Here is a 12,179-nt window from a genome sequence, read left to right as displayed (position 1 = left end):
TGGTCCAGGTGAGGACCGGGAGACCTTGGGTTGCCTGGGTCACCCTGGGTAAGCAATCCATGAGTTATGGCACCCATCCCTCATGCCCTGGTATATTTTTTGCTCTCACCTGTGTTGGAGTGCTACCAAATCTGCAGGAGGTAGCTGGACACACTTCAAGGGACCTCCAGTTCTGTCCCAGGAAACACGTACCTCCTGGCAGAGCAGCTGGAAATGTAAGTTCTTCCACATGCTATTGCCCATTTGCAAGCCCCCTGCCAACCCCAAAGACCCTAAAGCTCTGTTGAAACTCCTGTGAATTTTAATTCTGCACCAACAATCCATATGTACAGTCAAATATATTCAAGCCTGATAATAACACATAATGGCTTTTTTTGTCCCAGCCAAGTGCAGCCAAGCTCGATGCAAGATCAATTCGCTCTGGTCATAGCAAACAAACTGCCTCACTATGACTACAGACCGTGATGTACAATGCCTATTCACCTGGGCTGGAGAGACTCCAAAGCAAGGTCTGCGGGCGTTGGACGAAGGTGGGGTCACCCAGCTCAAGCTGTCATCTACTTGCTCAAGCTTTCATCTACTCTGAAACTCAAGGTGATCTCTGAAGTCACCAGTCCCATGTTATGTTATAGCCCGAGGTCTTGAAGAGGCACCGAGGAGACTTGGATGGAGGGAGCTGTGCTGTTAACTCCATTAGCCAGATGGGGAGCTCTTGGACCTCGTGCCTACACCTCCGCTCCCTGCCAGCTTTGCCCGTCCTTCCTGAACAGAGCAAAGTGAAGTGGAGAAGAAAGTATGTCACAAACAAATCCCACGGACTGAGACTGGCAAAGGGAGCCGGGTGGTACGTATGCAGCTGGCCTCTCAATAACCACAAGCGCAATGTTGAGGTGTGCCCATGGCTCCTTTTAGATGACTCAATTTGTCAAAAAGGAATCTGTACTGCCTGTATTACAGCCTTTCGTATCGGATGACATGTTTATGGTGGTAGCTGATTGGCACGCATAGCTTTGGACACGGAAAAACACCTGGAACACACCACCAATCCCTCCCCATATCTATGCTCTCCTCCCTTCTCCACTTCTCCTTTTTTTGTCATCCACTTCCATGCTGCCCTCAACAGTGCGCTTTCTCATCAGGACCAAACCTGCAGGTGGGTTGCAACAGTCCTTTCTTTTTTGATAGCTATCGGATGAGGAACCTTATGTGGGGCTGTGGGATGAAGGTTTTGGGCAAGCAGGAAGGGTCTGCAAGCCTCTGGTCTCACCTCTGAGCTCAGGCAGGCATTGCTTCTTTCTGTGTTTTCATATCACATCCATCTGCTGTTCGCTTAGGTATCCAAATAACTGAACATGTTATTGAATGGTTGTGAGGAACTCTGAACTGGCTGTTTGCAGCATTTCCACGGGGAAATGGGTGGTGGCTTTTCTCAAAACCAGATAGCAAAAAGGGCTGATGAAAAAAGGCAGTGGGTGATGATGGAGGAAAGTCTGGGGTCTTTGGATCAGCTGCTGTGCCCTGTAGGTAAGAGCGTGTTATAAGCACCTTGTGTATGGAGCTCCTGAGGAGGTGGCCTTTCCTCTCACAAACTGGGAGGAGGCTGGTGGTAAATGTACTTCAGCTCTTCCCGGTGTCCCTCAAACCCCTGTACGTACCTCCCTGTATATTCAGAGCCGCGTCCCTGCTGTGGTCACTGTGCACCCATGACCCACTGCCCTGTCTGTGGTGTTTGCAGATTCACTTATGGAGCTGATGGAAGGGAAGAAGACCTCCTGCAAGAAACTCCTCACCTTCATGCTCTTCAGCGTTGTATTCAGCTTCTGTCTCTTTGTTTCTTTTCGTCAGTTCGGGACTCCTGAGCCAGAGCATAATAGTTCCCATCCCTTTGCACAAATAGCCCCTGCTGAAAATACCAGCACCCCACCAAAGAGCAAGCATGAGCTGACCATATTGCTGTGGACCTGGCCCTTTGGGCAGCGCTTTAATTTCAGAAGTTGCTCAGAGCTCTACAGCATGCCAGACTGTCACTTCACCACCAACCGCAGCTGGTACCACAAGGCCAATGCTGTGATTGTGCATCACAGGGATGTGTCTAGCAACACAAAGGAACTGGCCCAGGCCACCAGAATCCCGTCCCAGCGCTGGATCTGGTTCAACCTGGAGTCGCCCAGTCACTCGGCCAACCTGGGCGCCATGGACAACCTCTTCAACCTGACCATGTCCTACCGGAGGGACTCGGACATCTTCAGCCCCTACGGGAAACTGCAGCTCCTCAGCCAGCCCCAACCCTTCAGCATCCCACCCAAGGCCAAGCTGGTGGCCTGGGTGGTCAGCAACTGGCAGGCAAATTCGCACCGAGTCAAGTACTACCAGGAGCTGAAGCGGCACATTGCCGTGGATGTCTACGGGCAGCACCACCAGCCCCTGGCCCAGGACCAGCTCCTGTCCACCGTGGCCCGGTACAAGTTCTACTTGGCCTTTGAGAACTCACAGCACGAAGACTACATCACCGAGAAGGTCTGGAGGAACGCCTTGTCCAGTGGCACCGTCCCCATCGTCCTCGGGCCACCCCGGGCCAACTATGAGCGTTTTCTGCCCCCCGACGCCTTCATCCATGTTGACGACTTCACTAGCGCCCGGGACCTGGCACGGTACCTCCAGGAGCTGAGTGAGGATGCTGCGAGATACCAGCGCTACTTCCAGTGGCGGCAATGGCTGAAGCCTATTTCTGTGTCCGGCTGGGCCATCCACGTCTGCAGAGCCTGTCAGTTCCTGCAGACGATGGAGGCCCGGTACCAGGTGGTGCCGAAGCTGTCCGAGTGGTTTGTGTAACTGCTGTTTGCTCAGCTCTTGGCTGCATTTTGATTTTGTTGGCCTTGGGGTGGGTTGCAGTTTCACAGGATGATTGAACTTGGTGAAAATGGAGGGACAATAGGAGCTTTGAAATCAACAGGGACAAGGAAGCAATTAGGTGTTCATATGTCTTTGTCTTACGGGATAATAGTCTACCAGACAGAGTAGTACATTGGGTTTTTTTCTGTTGTTGATCAAGTTATGCAGGCTGCAGCCTGCCCTTCAGAGAAATTCAGTGCAAAATGCTCTTCTTTTTTTTTTAACCACCAATCTGCAAACAATTCTGGATCACTCCATACGCTGGAGAGTAGAAACAAATAGCTGGGAGGGGTAGGTGGAATAAGAATATGTAACATAAGCCTGCTCCAAGGACTTTGTACTCTGCAAGGCTGTGGCTGGAAGGGTTGGCCGGACCATGAGACAACCTCCTGCTGCTGGAAGGACCAGTCTCCACCCTTCCTCCTTCACCTCCCAGCCCCGCCATCCCACTTCTGCCCTCGCTCTGCCTCCAGCCCTCCCCTGACCATCTTCCGGGTGCTGTGGCAGGGTGCTAAAGAGGCAGGAAACTCTTCACTTTGTTTTGCAAGGCTTTTGGCTGGGTTGGTGAGACACCATCGATCCAAGGAAGGGTGTGAGAGCAGCTGACGGGCGCAAGGACAGGGAGGGAAGAGGAAGGAGCAAGCCCCCATTTTGGAAGCAGTTGGCTTGCACGACTATGCTGACTTTCCCTCAGCTTCTCCAGTGACTTACTGAACCCTGAGGTGGTGTCTTTGCATTTTAATTGCCCTTTGTGGATTTTTTTCTTCCGTTTGCCCAGCCACTCCTTACAGCACTGTAAAGTTTTAGTGCACACAGCACCCTGTGGCAAGGCGTCCCGCAGTGTCTGAACCTCTCAACTTCTGACTTCGGTGGGTGTCCTCTAGACCTCGTGTTGCAAAAACACACTGAAGGATTGGCTCTTACTCAACTTTCTCCTGTATTCTTGTAAACTGTTTCTTCTGAGGGTTGAGGAGCCCTGTTGCACTGAGTTGTTTTCTCCGTGCAGCCTTTCCACACCTCCCATTCCCCTGTGCTCCTGCCGGGCTGGGAGCCAGGGGGCCCATGGGAACCGTGGGGCAGCGGTGCCCTCCTGGGCTCCCTTCCTACAGCTCCGGACAGTCATTTTTGTTTATTTTTTCCCCAGCTACTACTGAGCCCTGAGTTGAGGCTTTCATAGGTCTATTCTAACCCCAAGATGTTTCTGTGCGGTAAATCAGCTCAAAGTCCAGCAATGCATGTAGATACGCAATTGCCTTCTCCGTCAGCAATGTTTAACAAATATTGAGGATGAATTCCTGCTGCATTTCCGCTCGCAGTTGCTCGGCAGCAGAAGGTCCCTCTGCAAGACTTTCTTCACAGCTGTAAGCCCCTTCATCATCCACAACCTCCTTTTCTTTCCCCTCTGCTTCACCCATCGCTTGAGTACGTTGGTCAGCACAAGCCGAAGGCCAGGCTGAAATCTGAACACTGCTTCCTCCCCTCTCTCCCCCATCGTCCCTAGTCAGCACCTTCCTGAGGGTGCCCCGTTTCTCGAGGAGCCTTTGAGGGACCGTTGGGAATCCAGGTAAACTATTGTGCCCCGTCTTCCCTGGCCGCCCACTCGCTGGCTGTTTCAACAGAGCACATCGCGTTAGTGGGGCATGAGTGGTTTTTTTTTTATTGCAGAATAATTGTCCCCGTCTCTCCCTTGGCCTTGCCGGCCCGTGGGGCTTAGCGTCTCTCCTCCGTTAGCCATTACCCCTCGATGCACCAGCTAATGCTGCTGCTGCTCCCGTCTTGAGCACCGCAGTGCAGAGCAGCTGGAGAGAGTTAAGGTTTTAACCTTGTCCCGGCAGCCACAGGAGTGCTCGCACTGCCCTTGCGCAAGACGGCTTGAGCTGATTTGGGTATAAATTAGGGAGAAGTGATTTTCTGCAGCGCTGTGGACAGTCCCAGCTGACGAGCAGCAGCGGGGAGTTGGGGGGGACGTGTTTCCCTGCTCCCCCAAGATTTGGGCAAGGATGCCCATCCGTGGGCTAAATCCTCCCAGCTGGAGGCTGCCGCTGGGCAGACATCAGCTTTGAACGCTGGCCTCCAGCACTGCCGTTGCCCCGAAACCGAGCAGGCGACTCAACCACGCACCCGATGTCGGGCGTGCGAAAGCCGTCGGCCGGGAAAAGGGAGGTTCCCCCTTGGGGAAAGCAAACGCGAAGGCGCCAGAACGGCTCCCGCGGCCCTGTTGTGCGTGCACGGAGGCCGCCCAGAGCTGCCGCTTTCCGGCGGTGGCGTGGGAGGAGGTGCCAGGAACAAACTGTGGCCTAATGCCCCACCGCCGTGCCGTAACGTGGGCCGGGACAGATAGATATGTTTTTAAGCTGTTGGGAGGGGGCGTAAGGCAGCAGCTGTTGGGGCGGGGACGTGGCGCGGGGGCGGGACGGGTGCTGGGGCGCTGCTAGGCCCGGCGCCGCGCTGTGGGGCCTGCCGGCGGCCCCGCATGGAGCCCGCCCCGGGGAAGGCGCCAGGCCGCCGCCACCGCTGCCTCGTCGCCCTGCTCGCTGGCCTCACCGCGGCCTTCTGCCTCCTGGCCTATGCGTGGCACCGCGGGCCGGGCCCGGAGGTGAGCCGGGCCACGCCAGGGCCCACCACCACCACCACTGCCACGGTGCCGGGGCGGGCACGGCCCCCGCTGCTGGTGGTGCTGTGGACCTGGCCCCCGGGAGAGCGCTTCAGGCCGCGGAAGTGCTCGGTGCTCCCTGGCCTCCCCGACTGCCGCTTCACCACCAACCACAGCTGGCACGCGGTGGCCGACGCCATCATCGTGCACCACAGGGGCGTCTGTGCCGGCCCCGAGCGGCTGCCCCAGGGCCCACGGGCACCCTCGCAGCGCTGGATCTGGTTCAACCTGGAGTCGCCCAGTCACTCGGCCAACCTGGGCGCCATGGACAACCTCTTCAACCTGACCATGTCCTACCGGAGGGACTCGGACATCTTCAGCCCCTACGGGGAGCTGCAGCTCCTCAGCCAGCCCCAACCCTTCAGCATCCCACCCAAGGCCAAGCTGGTGGCCTGGGTGGTCAGCAACTGGCAGGCAAATTCGCACCGAGTCAAGTACTACCAGGAGCTGAAGCGGCACATCGCCGTGGATGTCTACGGGCAGCACCACCAGCCCCTGGCCCAGGACCAGCTCCTGTCCACCGTGGCCCGGTACAAGTTCTACTTGGCCTTTGAGAACTCACAGCATGAAGACTACATCACTGAGAAGGTCTGGAGGAACGCCTTGTCCAGTGGCACCGTCCCCATCGTCCTTGGGCCACCCCGGGCCAACTATGAGCGTTTTCTGCCCCCCGACGCCTTCATCCATGTTGACGACTTCACTAGCGCCCGGGACCTGGCACGGTACCTCCAGGAGCTGAGTGAGGATGCTGCGAGATACCAGCGCTACTTCCAGTGGCGGCAATGGCTGAAGCCCATGAGTAGGTCCGGCTGGGCCGCCCACCTCTGCCGGGCCTGCCAGGTCCTGCAGATGATGGAGGCCCGGTACCAGGTGGTGCGGGACCTGTCCACATGGTTTGTGTAGCTCTGCCCCGTTGGGTTTGTGTTCATCGCCTCCACCGGGGTCAGCCTCGGGCTCTGATTCGTGGTGAGACGCTCCCTTTGCTGCATTGCGTTTGCTTTCCTTTCGCTCTGTCTTGGTGATGATGTTTTTGGAGTTCACCTTGAGCACTAAATAGCCTAATAAACAGGCAGTTTGGTTCCTGCCTTGGATCTCTTTCCTTTGACCAACCCGTGTGCTCGCGCTCGGGAAGCAAAGTCTCGGGAATACGAGCGTCAACCCAACCCCTCCAAGAGCCGCCCCGGTGGTGCTCCTCGTCATGGCTCCGGCCGTGCCTTCCTTCCACGGGCACCTTCGGGAGCCCCGGGGGCGGATGCTGCTGGGTGGTGGCCCTTGAGGTGGCCTTTACCTTTTCACTCCTTTGGCCTTCTGTCTGCCACCTTTCCCTTCTTCATCTGTTGTGCCCTGCAATTTCCCCCCCCTTTTTTTTTGCTGTCGTGCCCCCAATTTCCGCGTCTTTGGCTCCCTTTCTCGGGCAGGGTGCCCGGGCCCTGCGGCGTGGAGGCCGCCTGCCACGGGGGAAGGACAGAGCCAGCTCTGAAAACAACCTGGAAAGTCCCCAGCCTATAGCATCTCCAACTGGGGAAGCTGGCCCAAAACGGCAGCACCGTGGGAGAGCCAGGAAAGACCTGGGAACGGCCACGTCCTCCGGAGAGAAACGTGCCTCGGGCACCTGAAATTCCCCTCAATAAATGCCTCAAGCGCTGGCAACGAATGAATGTTATCACCTAGCAAAGTAAATGGTGTGACAAATCACCACACTGCGATGTAATTAAAGAGATTTAATTAGCTTGGCTCTGTGCAGGGCAACAAGTGGCCGTCTTTGGTCCTGCAGCAAGGCAGAAAGCCTCAATCTTGCACCGCAGGTGCAAAATATCCCACAGCTGATATCCTACAGCTTCTCCTTCAATACAAAGCTAGAAGCCTCGGCTAGGATGAAAAAAATAATTCATCTTTATTCTCCTTCCTCCCGAAACGTAATGCCGGTCGGTGCAAACGCAGCGGGAAGGTGCCCCAGCCGCCGGGCCAGCCTGGAGCAAACGGCAGCCGCCTGGGGAAGGCGATTGCCAGCCGCGGAGCAGCGTCTGCCCGCGGGCCCGGGGGGGTCCGTCGGAGGCTGCCGCTGCTCTTTCCGCGGCAGCGAGGGATGTCGCACGGGCTAATTTGCAACCCAGACGGCGGAACGGGGACGTTCGTCACGCGATGCGGCGCTCGGCCAGAGCGCGCGAGTTTGCACCGCTTCGGAGAGCGCCGGCACGGCCGCGCGGAAGAAAAATGTGCTAAGTGGGAAAAAATCCGCCCCCAGGCACCCGCTGGCTTAGGAAGTCCCTGAGTTGCAAAAAAAAAAAAAATGCGTAAAAAGCCTCAATGCAAGGAAAAGTAAGGCTGCCCAGCTGCACGCTCCGAGCGCCGGCAAAACCTTCCCAGGGCACATGGATCCCACCAGGGCTGGCTCTGGCTTGCAGCGACCGACTTTGGTGCTGGCGCTGCTTGAGCTGGGGGGAAAAGTGGTGATTTTGGGGGCAGAAGCCGGGTGGAGAAGCCCCCTCCGGCGAGGGGCGAGCGAGGGAGCCGGCTGTGCTGGAGGTCCGCGGGGAAGGGGATGGAGGGGGGCGGGTGTCGATTCGAAACAAATGCTGAGGGCTCCTCGCAGAAGCCCGGAAAAATTGAATTTGGAAATTTTCATTTGAGGTCAACCCAAAGCACGTAAATCACGCGGGCGAGGGGAGGGGACGAGCCGGTTTGAAAGGCAAGCTCGGTGGAAAGACATGCCTTTGCAAACTTCAGAAACTCTCCCCGCCCCCCCAAAATGCGGCAGCAAAGCCCCGGGCGAGGGAGGGTTTTCTCCGGAGTGGAACAAGGAGTATTTCTGCAAAACGGAGCCAGTCCCGCGGGGGCCGGCGGGAGACAGCCCCGTGCAGGGACTCGAACCGCAGGAGAGTGCCCGAGGGGCTGCTGCATCCCGGCTCCATCCTCCGCGCGGACGGGGTCCATGTGCCACGGGCAAACTGAGCCCCTTGGGCTATTTCCCCCTGCGGGAAAAAAAAACCCTTTTCCGTCCACTTTCCGAGCCCGTCGGCCGTTTAGCCACCCTGGCCCATGCAAACGCTTGCAAAGAGCTGGCTCCAGCCTGCGCGGATCAGCTCGCTTTATTCCTTTCCCAAACTTGCTCTGCGCCGCGGCCCTCCGGATGGAGCCAGCAAACCCACAAAAAAACCCTCCGTGTCTCCGGACCGGCGGGAAACCTGCCAGAGTGCAAATATTAACGGCGTTAGCTCAGCTACCTTCAGTTTTTTCTTTTTCCTCTGTTGTTTTCCTCCTCCCGAGCGGACAGAAGGCCGGTGGGACGCTCTCCAGCCTCGACTTTGAGACGGGTTTTTTTGCCACCGGCGCGCCGAGCGGTAGTGGGGTTATTTGTGCTTCGCACGAGCATAGTCGGAGGATCCTTGACGTCGCACGGAGATGGGGCTGGCAGGGCACCGCCAGCCCCTGGATTGCACCTTGCAAGTGGGTGTCCTTATTTTAGCATCCCCGAGGCTGCAGGGTGCAAGTGGACCCAGCGCTGTGGCAGGCGCAAGCCGTGGGGCTGGAGCAGAGGCTGCAGCCAGGCGGGACGTGGGGACGATGGCCAACGTCCACCTGGACAGCGGGACAAAATGTCCCCATTCGTCGTGCTCCGGGGGGGTCACGGGGGCCTGGTGGCCTGCTCAGGAAAGCGGCTTTTCCCGAAAAATGGCTTTTCGGCACGGGGAGCCGTCGCTGCTGCCAGCCTCCTGCCTGGCTGGAGCGGCAGGAGATCGGTCCCCGCGCAGGGCAGGGCGGATGCTGAAACATCGTCTCTGTGCACATCTGGCAGAGCAGCTGCTCGGGGGAGACGGGAGAGACAGCAAAACGGGTTGGAATTAGGTTGAGACCAGGAAGAAACGGGCCAGCGGGGTTTGGGCATGGGATGTCCCCAGCTCCCAGGGAATTGCTCTGCCCAAGGGGGTTTTCTGGTGCAAAATGGGATGGGAAACTGGGTTTTAGGGGTTCTGCTGCCGAGCAGCTGAGCGGCTTTTCAGGCCCGGTGCGGACCCGGCGGAGAGGCTCGGCAGCCGCGGAAGGGAAGAGGAACGACATGGCTATGCCCAAAGTCTGGAGAAGCAGCAGCTGGAGCCTTCTAAGCTCCAGGGCTTCATGGCAGCAGGGGTTGTCCTCCAAACCACCCAAACCAACACTGTCAACTCCACCGACCACCATCCTCCCAAACCAGCAGTCTGGTGCCTTTGGAGCCTGCTCAGCATTTTGTCCGGCAAGGCTGAGAGGAGGAGGATGAAGCGATGAAGACCTTGTTTCCTCCACTGGCATCCAAGCACCACTGAGCTCCCTCCTTCTCCTCCATGGGAAGTCCCCAAAGCAGCAGCTGAAGCAATGAGTGTTGTTCTTCCTGGGCTTCACATTTTTGGTAGCACCATCCAGGCCAGAGATAGTGGGACATAAATAAGTAGGTTTTTAAGGAAAGCTATTGAGCTGCAGAGGATTTGGGGAAGAGCGAGGAGCTGTGATGGGACCGTGCCCAAGGTGGCCAGGGCAAGGGACCCAATTTTTGGTCTGGAGATGAGATGGTTGGAAGGAGGAAGGGACACATGGTCTCTTTGCAATGCCGAGGAGATAGTTTTATTCTTTTTGCTTTGTTTTTTTTTTTTTCTCCCGGAGACTTGCAAACTGCATGCTCTTGGCTTTGCTTTTATTTTGGGCTTTCCACTGACACCACTTTGAGGCAGCGATGGGTTTCTTTTCCCATGGTCTGAAGCCCGGAGGGACGACCGTGGCCATCCAGCTTTGGGGACGTCCCCAGAAACCGGCCCCGCCACCTGGCCTGGGTTCAGCATCCCGGCTGCAAGCTGCTGCCTGCAACCTTTGTTTTTCCTTCTCTTTTTTATGCTCTTGCACGAGTCAGATTTTCCAAGCAGCCTTATCCAATTTGGTCATTAAAACTTCAGTTTATCCCCCCTTTTTTTTCTTGGCCAGGCTGGCAGCAGGATTGCAGCCTGTCTCGGTTTCTGGAGCATGCACAAACGCACACACACACACGCACACACACGCACAAGAAGATTTATGAGTCTCAAAAGATGCTTCATAAAATATTTACAGAGTGGAGCTTCGCGCCGGTGCTTGACTCGGCCACGAGCCGTCCACGGCTGTCAGGAATCTGGGTGGCATGAGGGGAAATATAAACAGAGCTTTTTTCTTTCCATTCCCCAAAACTGCTATAAACCTTCTCAGTCCCGAGGCTTTTTAGCCTTTTTTTTCAGTCCTTCCCTGGCTGCCCGGCCGGGGCGGATCGCTAGCATCGGTGGAGATGAGCCGTTTTCGCAAGCAAACCCAGCAGTTTGCACCCGTTCTCACTGGGGAGGCAGTGAGACTTTCAGCCCGGCACTGATTTAATTCAGATTTTTCTTGACCGACCCAGGGTGGGGGGAAAATGCTTTCGGAGGACATGAACGGCTCAGACACCCAGGGTGTTGGGCCGGGTGCTGACAGGGGATGTGGCGGGGTATTAAATGGGGATAACGCATGTTAAATGGGGATAATATGTGTTACATGGGGATCTAAGGTGTCTTACATGTGGATAACGCATGTCAAATGGGGATAACGCGTGTTAAATGGGGATAACGCGTGTTAAATGGGGATAACGCGTGTTAAATGGGAATAACATTGCATGGGGATAATGGGTTACATGGGGATAACACATGCTAGATGGGGATAATGCATCTGACGGGGCTAAAACATGTCGCATGAGGATAACGTTGCTTGGGGATAACATGTTGCGTGGGGATAACATGTGTTAAATGGGAATAACGCATGTTAAATGGGGATAACGTTGCAAGGTGATAGCACGTTACATGGGGATAACGTATTAAATGGAGATAATGCATAATAAATGGGGATGATATTACATGGGGATAACATGTTACGTGAGGATAACATGTTAGATGGGGATAATGCATGTGACACGGGGATAAAACATGTTGCATGGGGATAACACATGTTACATGGGGATAACACATTAAATGGCAATAGCGCATGTTGCATGGGAATAACATGTTACATATGGATAACATTAAATGGGGATAATGCATATTAAATGGGGATGATGTTACATGGGGATAACGTGTGTTACATGAGGATAACGTGTTAGATGGGGATAACGTGTGTTAAATGGGGATAACATGCTAAATGGGGATAATGTGTTACATGGGGGTAAAGCATGTTATTTGGGGATGCTGCATGTTAAATGGGGACGACATGTTACATGGGGATAACACGTGTTACATGGGAATAACACATTATATGGGGATAATACTTGCTAAATGGGGGCAACATGCACGAAATAGGGTTGCAACAGGGGTATCGCCTGCTGAAGGGGGGGGGGTCCTGCGCTGGCTCAGGGCCAGCCGCCCGGCTCTCCGTCCGGCCAGGGCAGCAGAGCAGAGAGGGGAAATTCCCAAATTTATCCTTGTGGCTGGGACATACTTCATGCAAAAGCCGCCCTGGCTCCCTTGAAAGGCACCGGAGTGAGAGACCCATCGCCCCAGCCCGATTTTTTTTTAGGATGTGCCTGCCGGTGACCGGAGCGCCGGGGCTCCGGGTGGCTTTTCTCCCCGGCGGGGTTGGCTCTGCGGCCAGGCATTTTGCAGCACCAAACGAATGA

General features: G+C 55.9%; 2 protein-coding genes across 2 annotated transcripts; both read left to right on the top strand.

Moving 5' to 3' along the window:
- The first annotated feature begins 951 nt into the window (after window positions 1–951).
- On the top strand, window positions 952–3,613 carry LOC112989580 (4-galactosyl-N-acetylglucosaminide 3-alpha-L-fucosyltransferase FUT6-like). Its single transcript, XM_026110844.2, has 2 exons — window positions 952–1,153; window positions 1,736–3,613. The coding sequence occupies exons 1-2, from the start codon at window positions 1,108–1,110 to the stop codon at window positions 2,830–2,832; spliced, it is 1,143 nt and encodes a 380-aa protein (XP_025966629.2). The 5' UTR covers window positions 952–1,107; the 3' UTR covers window positions 2,833–3,613.
- A 505-nt stretch (window positions 3,614–4,118) lies between these two features.
- On the top strand, window positions 4,119–6,630 carry LOC112989581 (4-galactosyl-N-acetylglucosaminide 3-alpha-L-fucosyltransferase FUT6). Its single transcript, XM_026110845.2, has one exon. It carries the CDS (start codon window positions 5,366–5,368, stop codon window positions 6,446–6,448), a length of 1,083 nt encoding a protein of 360 aa, XP_025966630.2. The 5' UTR covers window positions 4,119–5,365; the 3' UTR covers window positions 6,449–6,630.
- Window positions 6,631–12,179: the final 5,549 nt, after the last annotated feature.

The sequence above is a fragment of the Dromaius novaehollandiae genome, chromosome 25 (genome assembly GCF_036370855.1).
Source record: "Dromaius novaehollandiae isolate bDroNov1 chromosome 25, bDroNov1.hap1, whole genome shotgun sequence".
Lineage (NCBI taxonomy): Eukaryota > Metazoa > Chordata > Aves > Casuariiformes > Dromaiidae > Dromaius > Dromaius novaehollandiae.
This window is presented reverse-complemented; position numbering and strand designations above follow the sequence as displayed.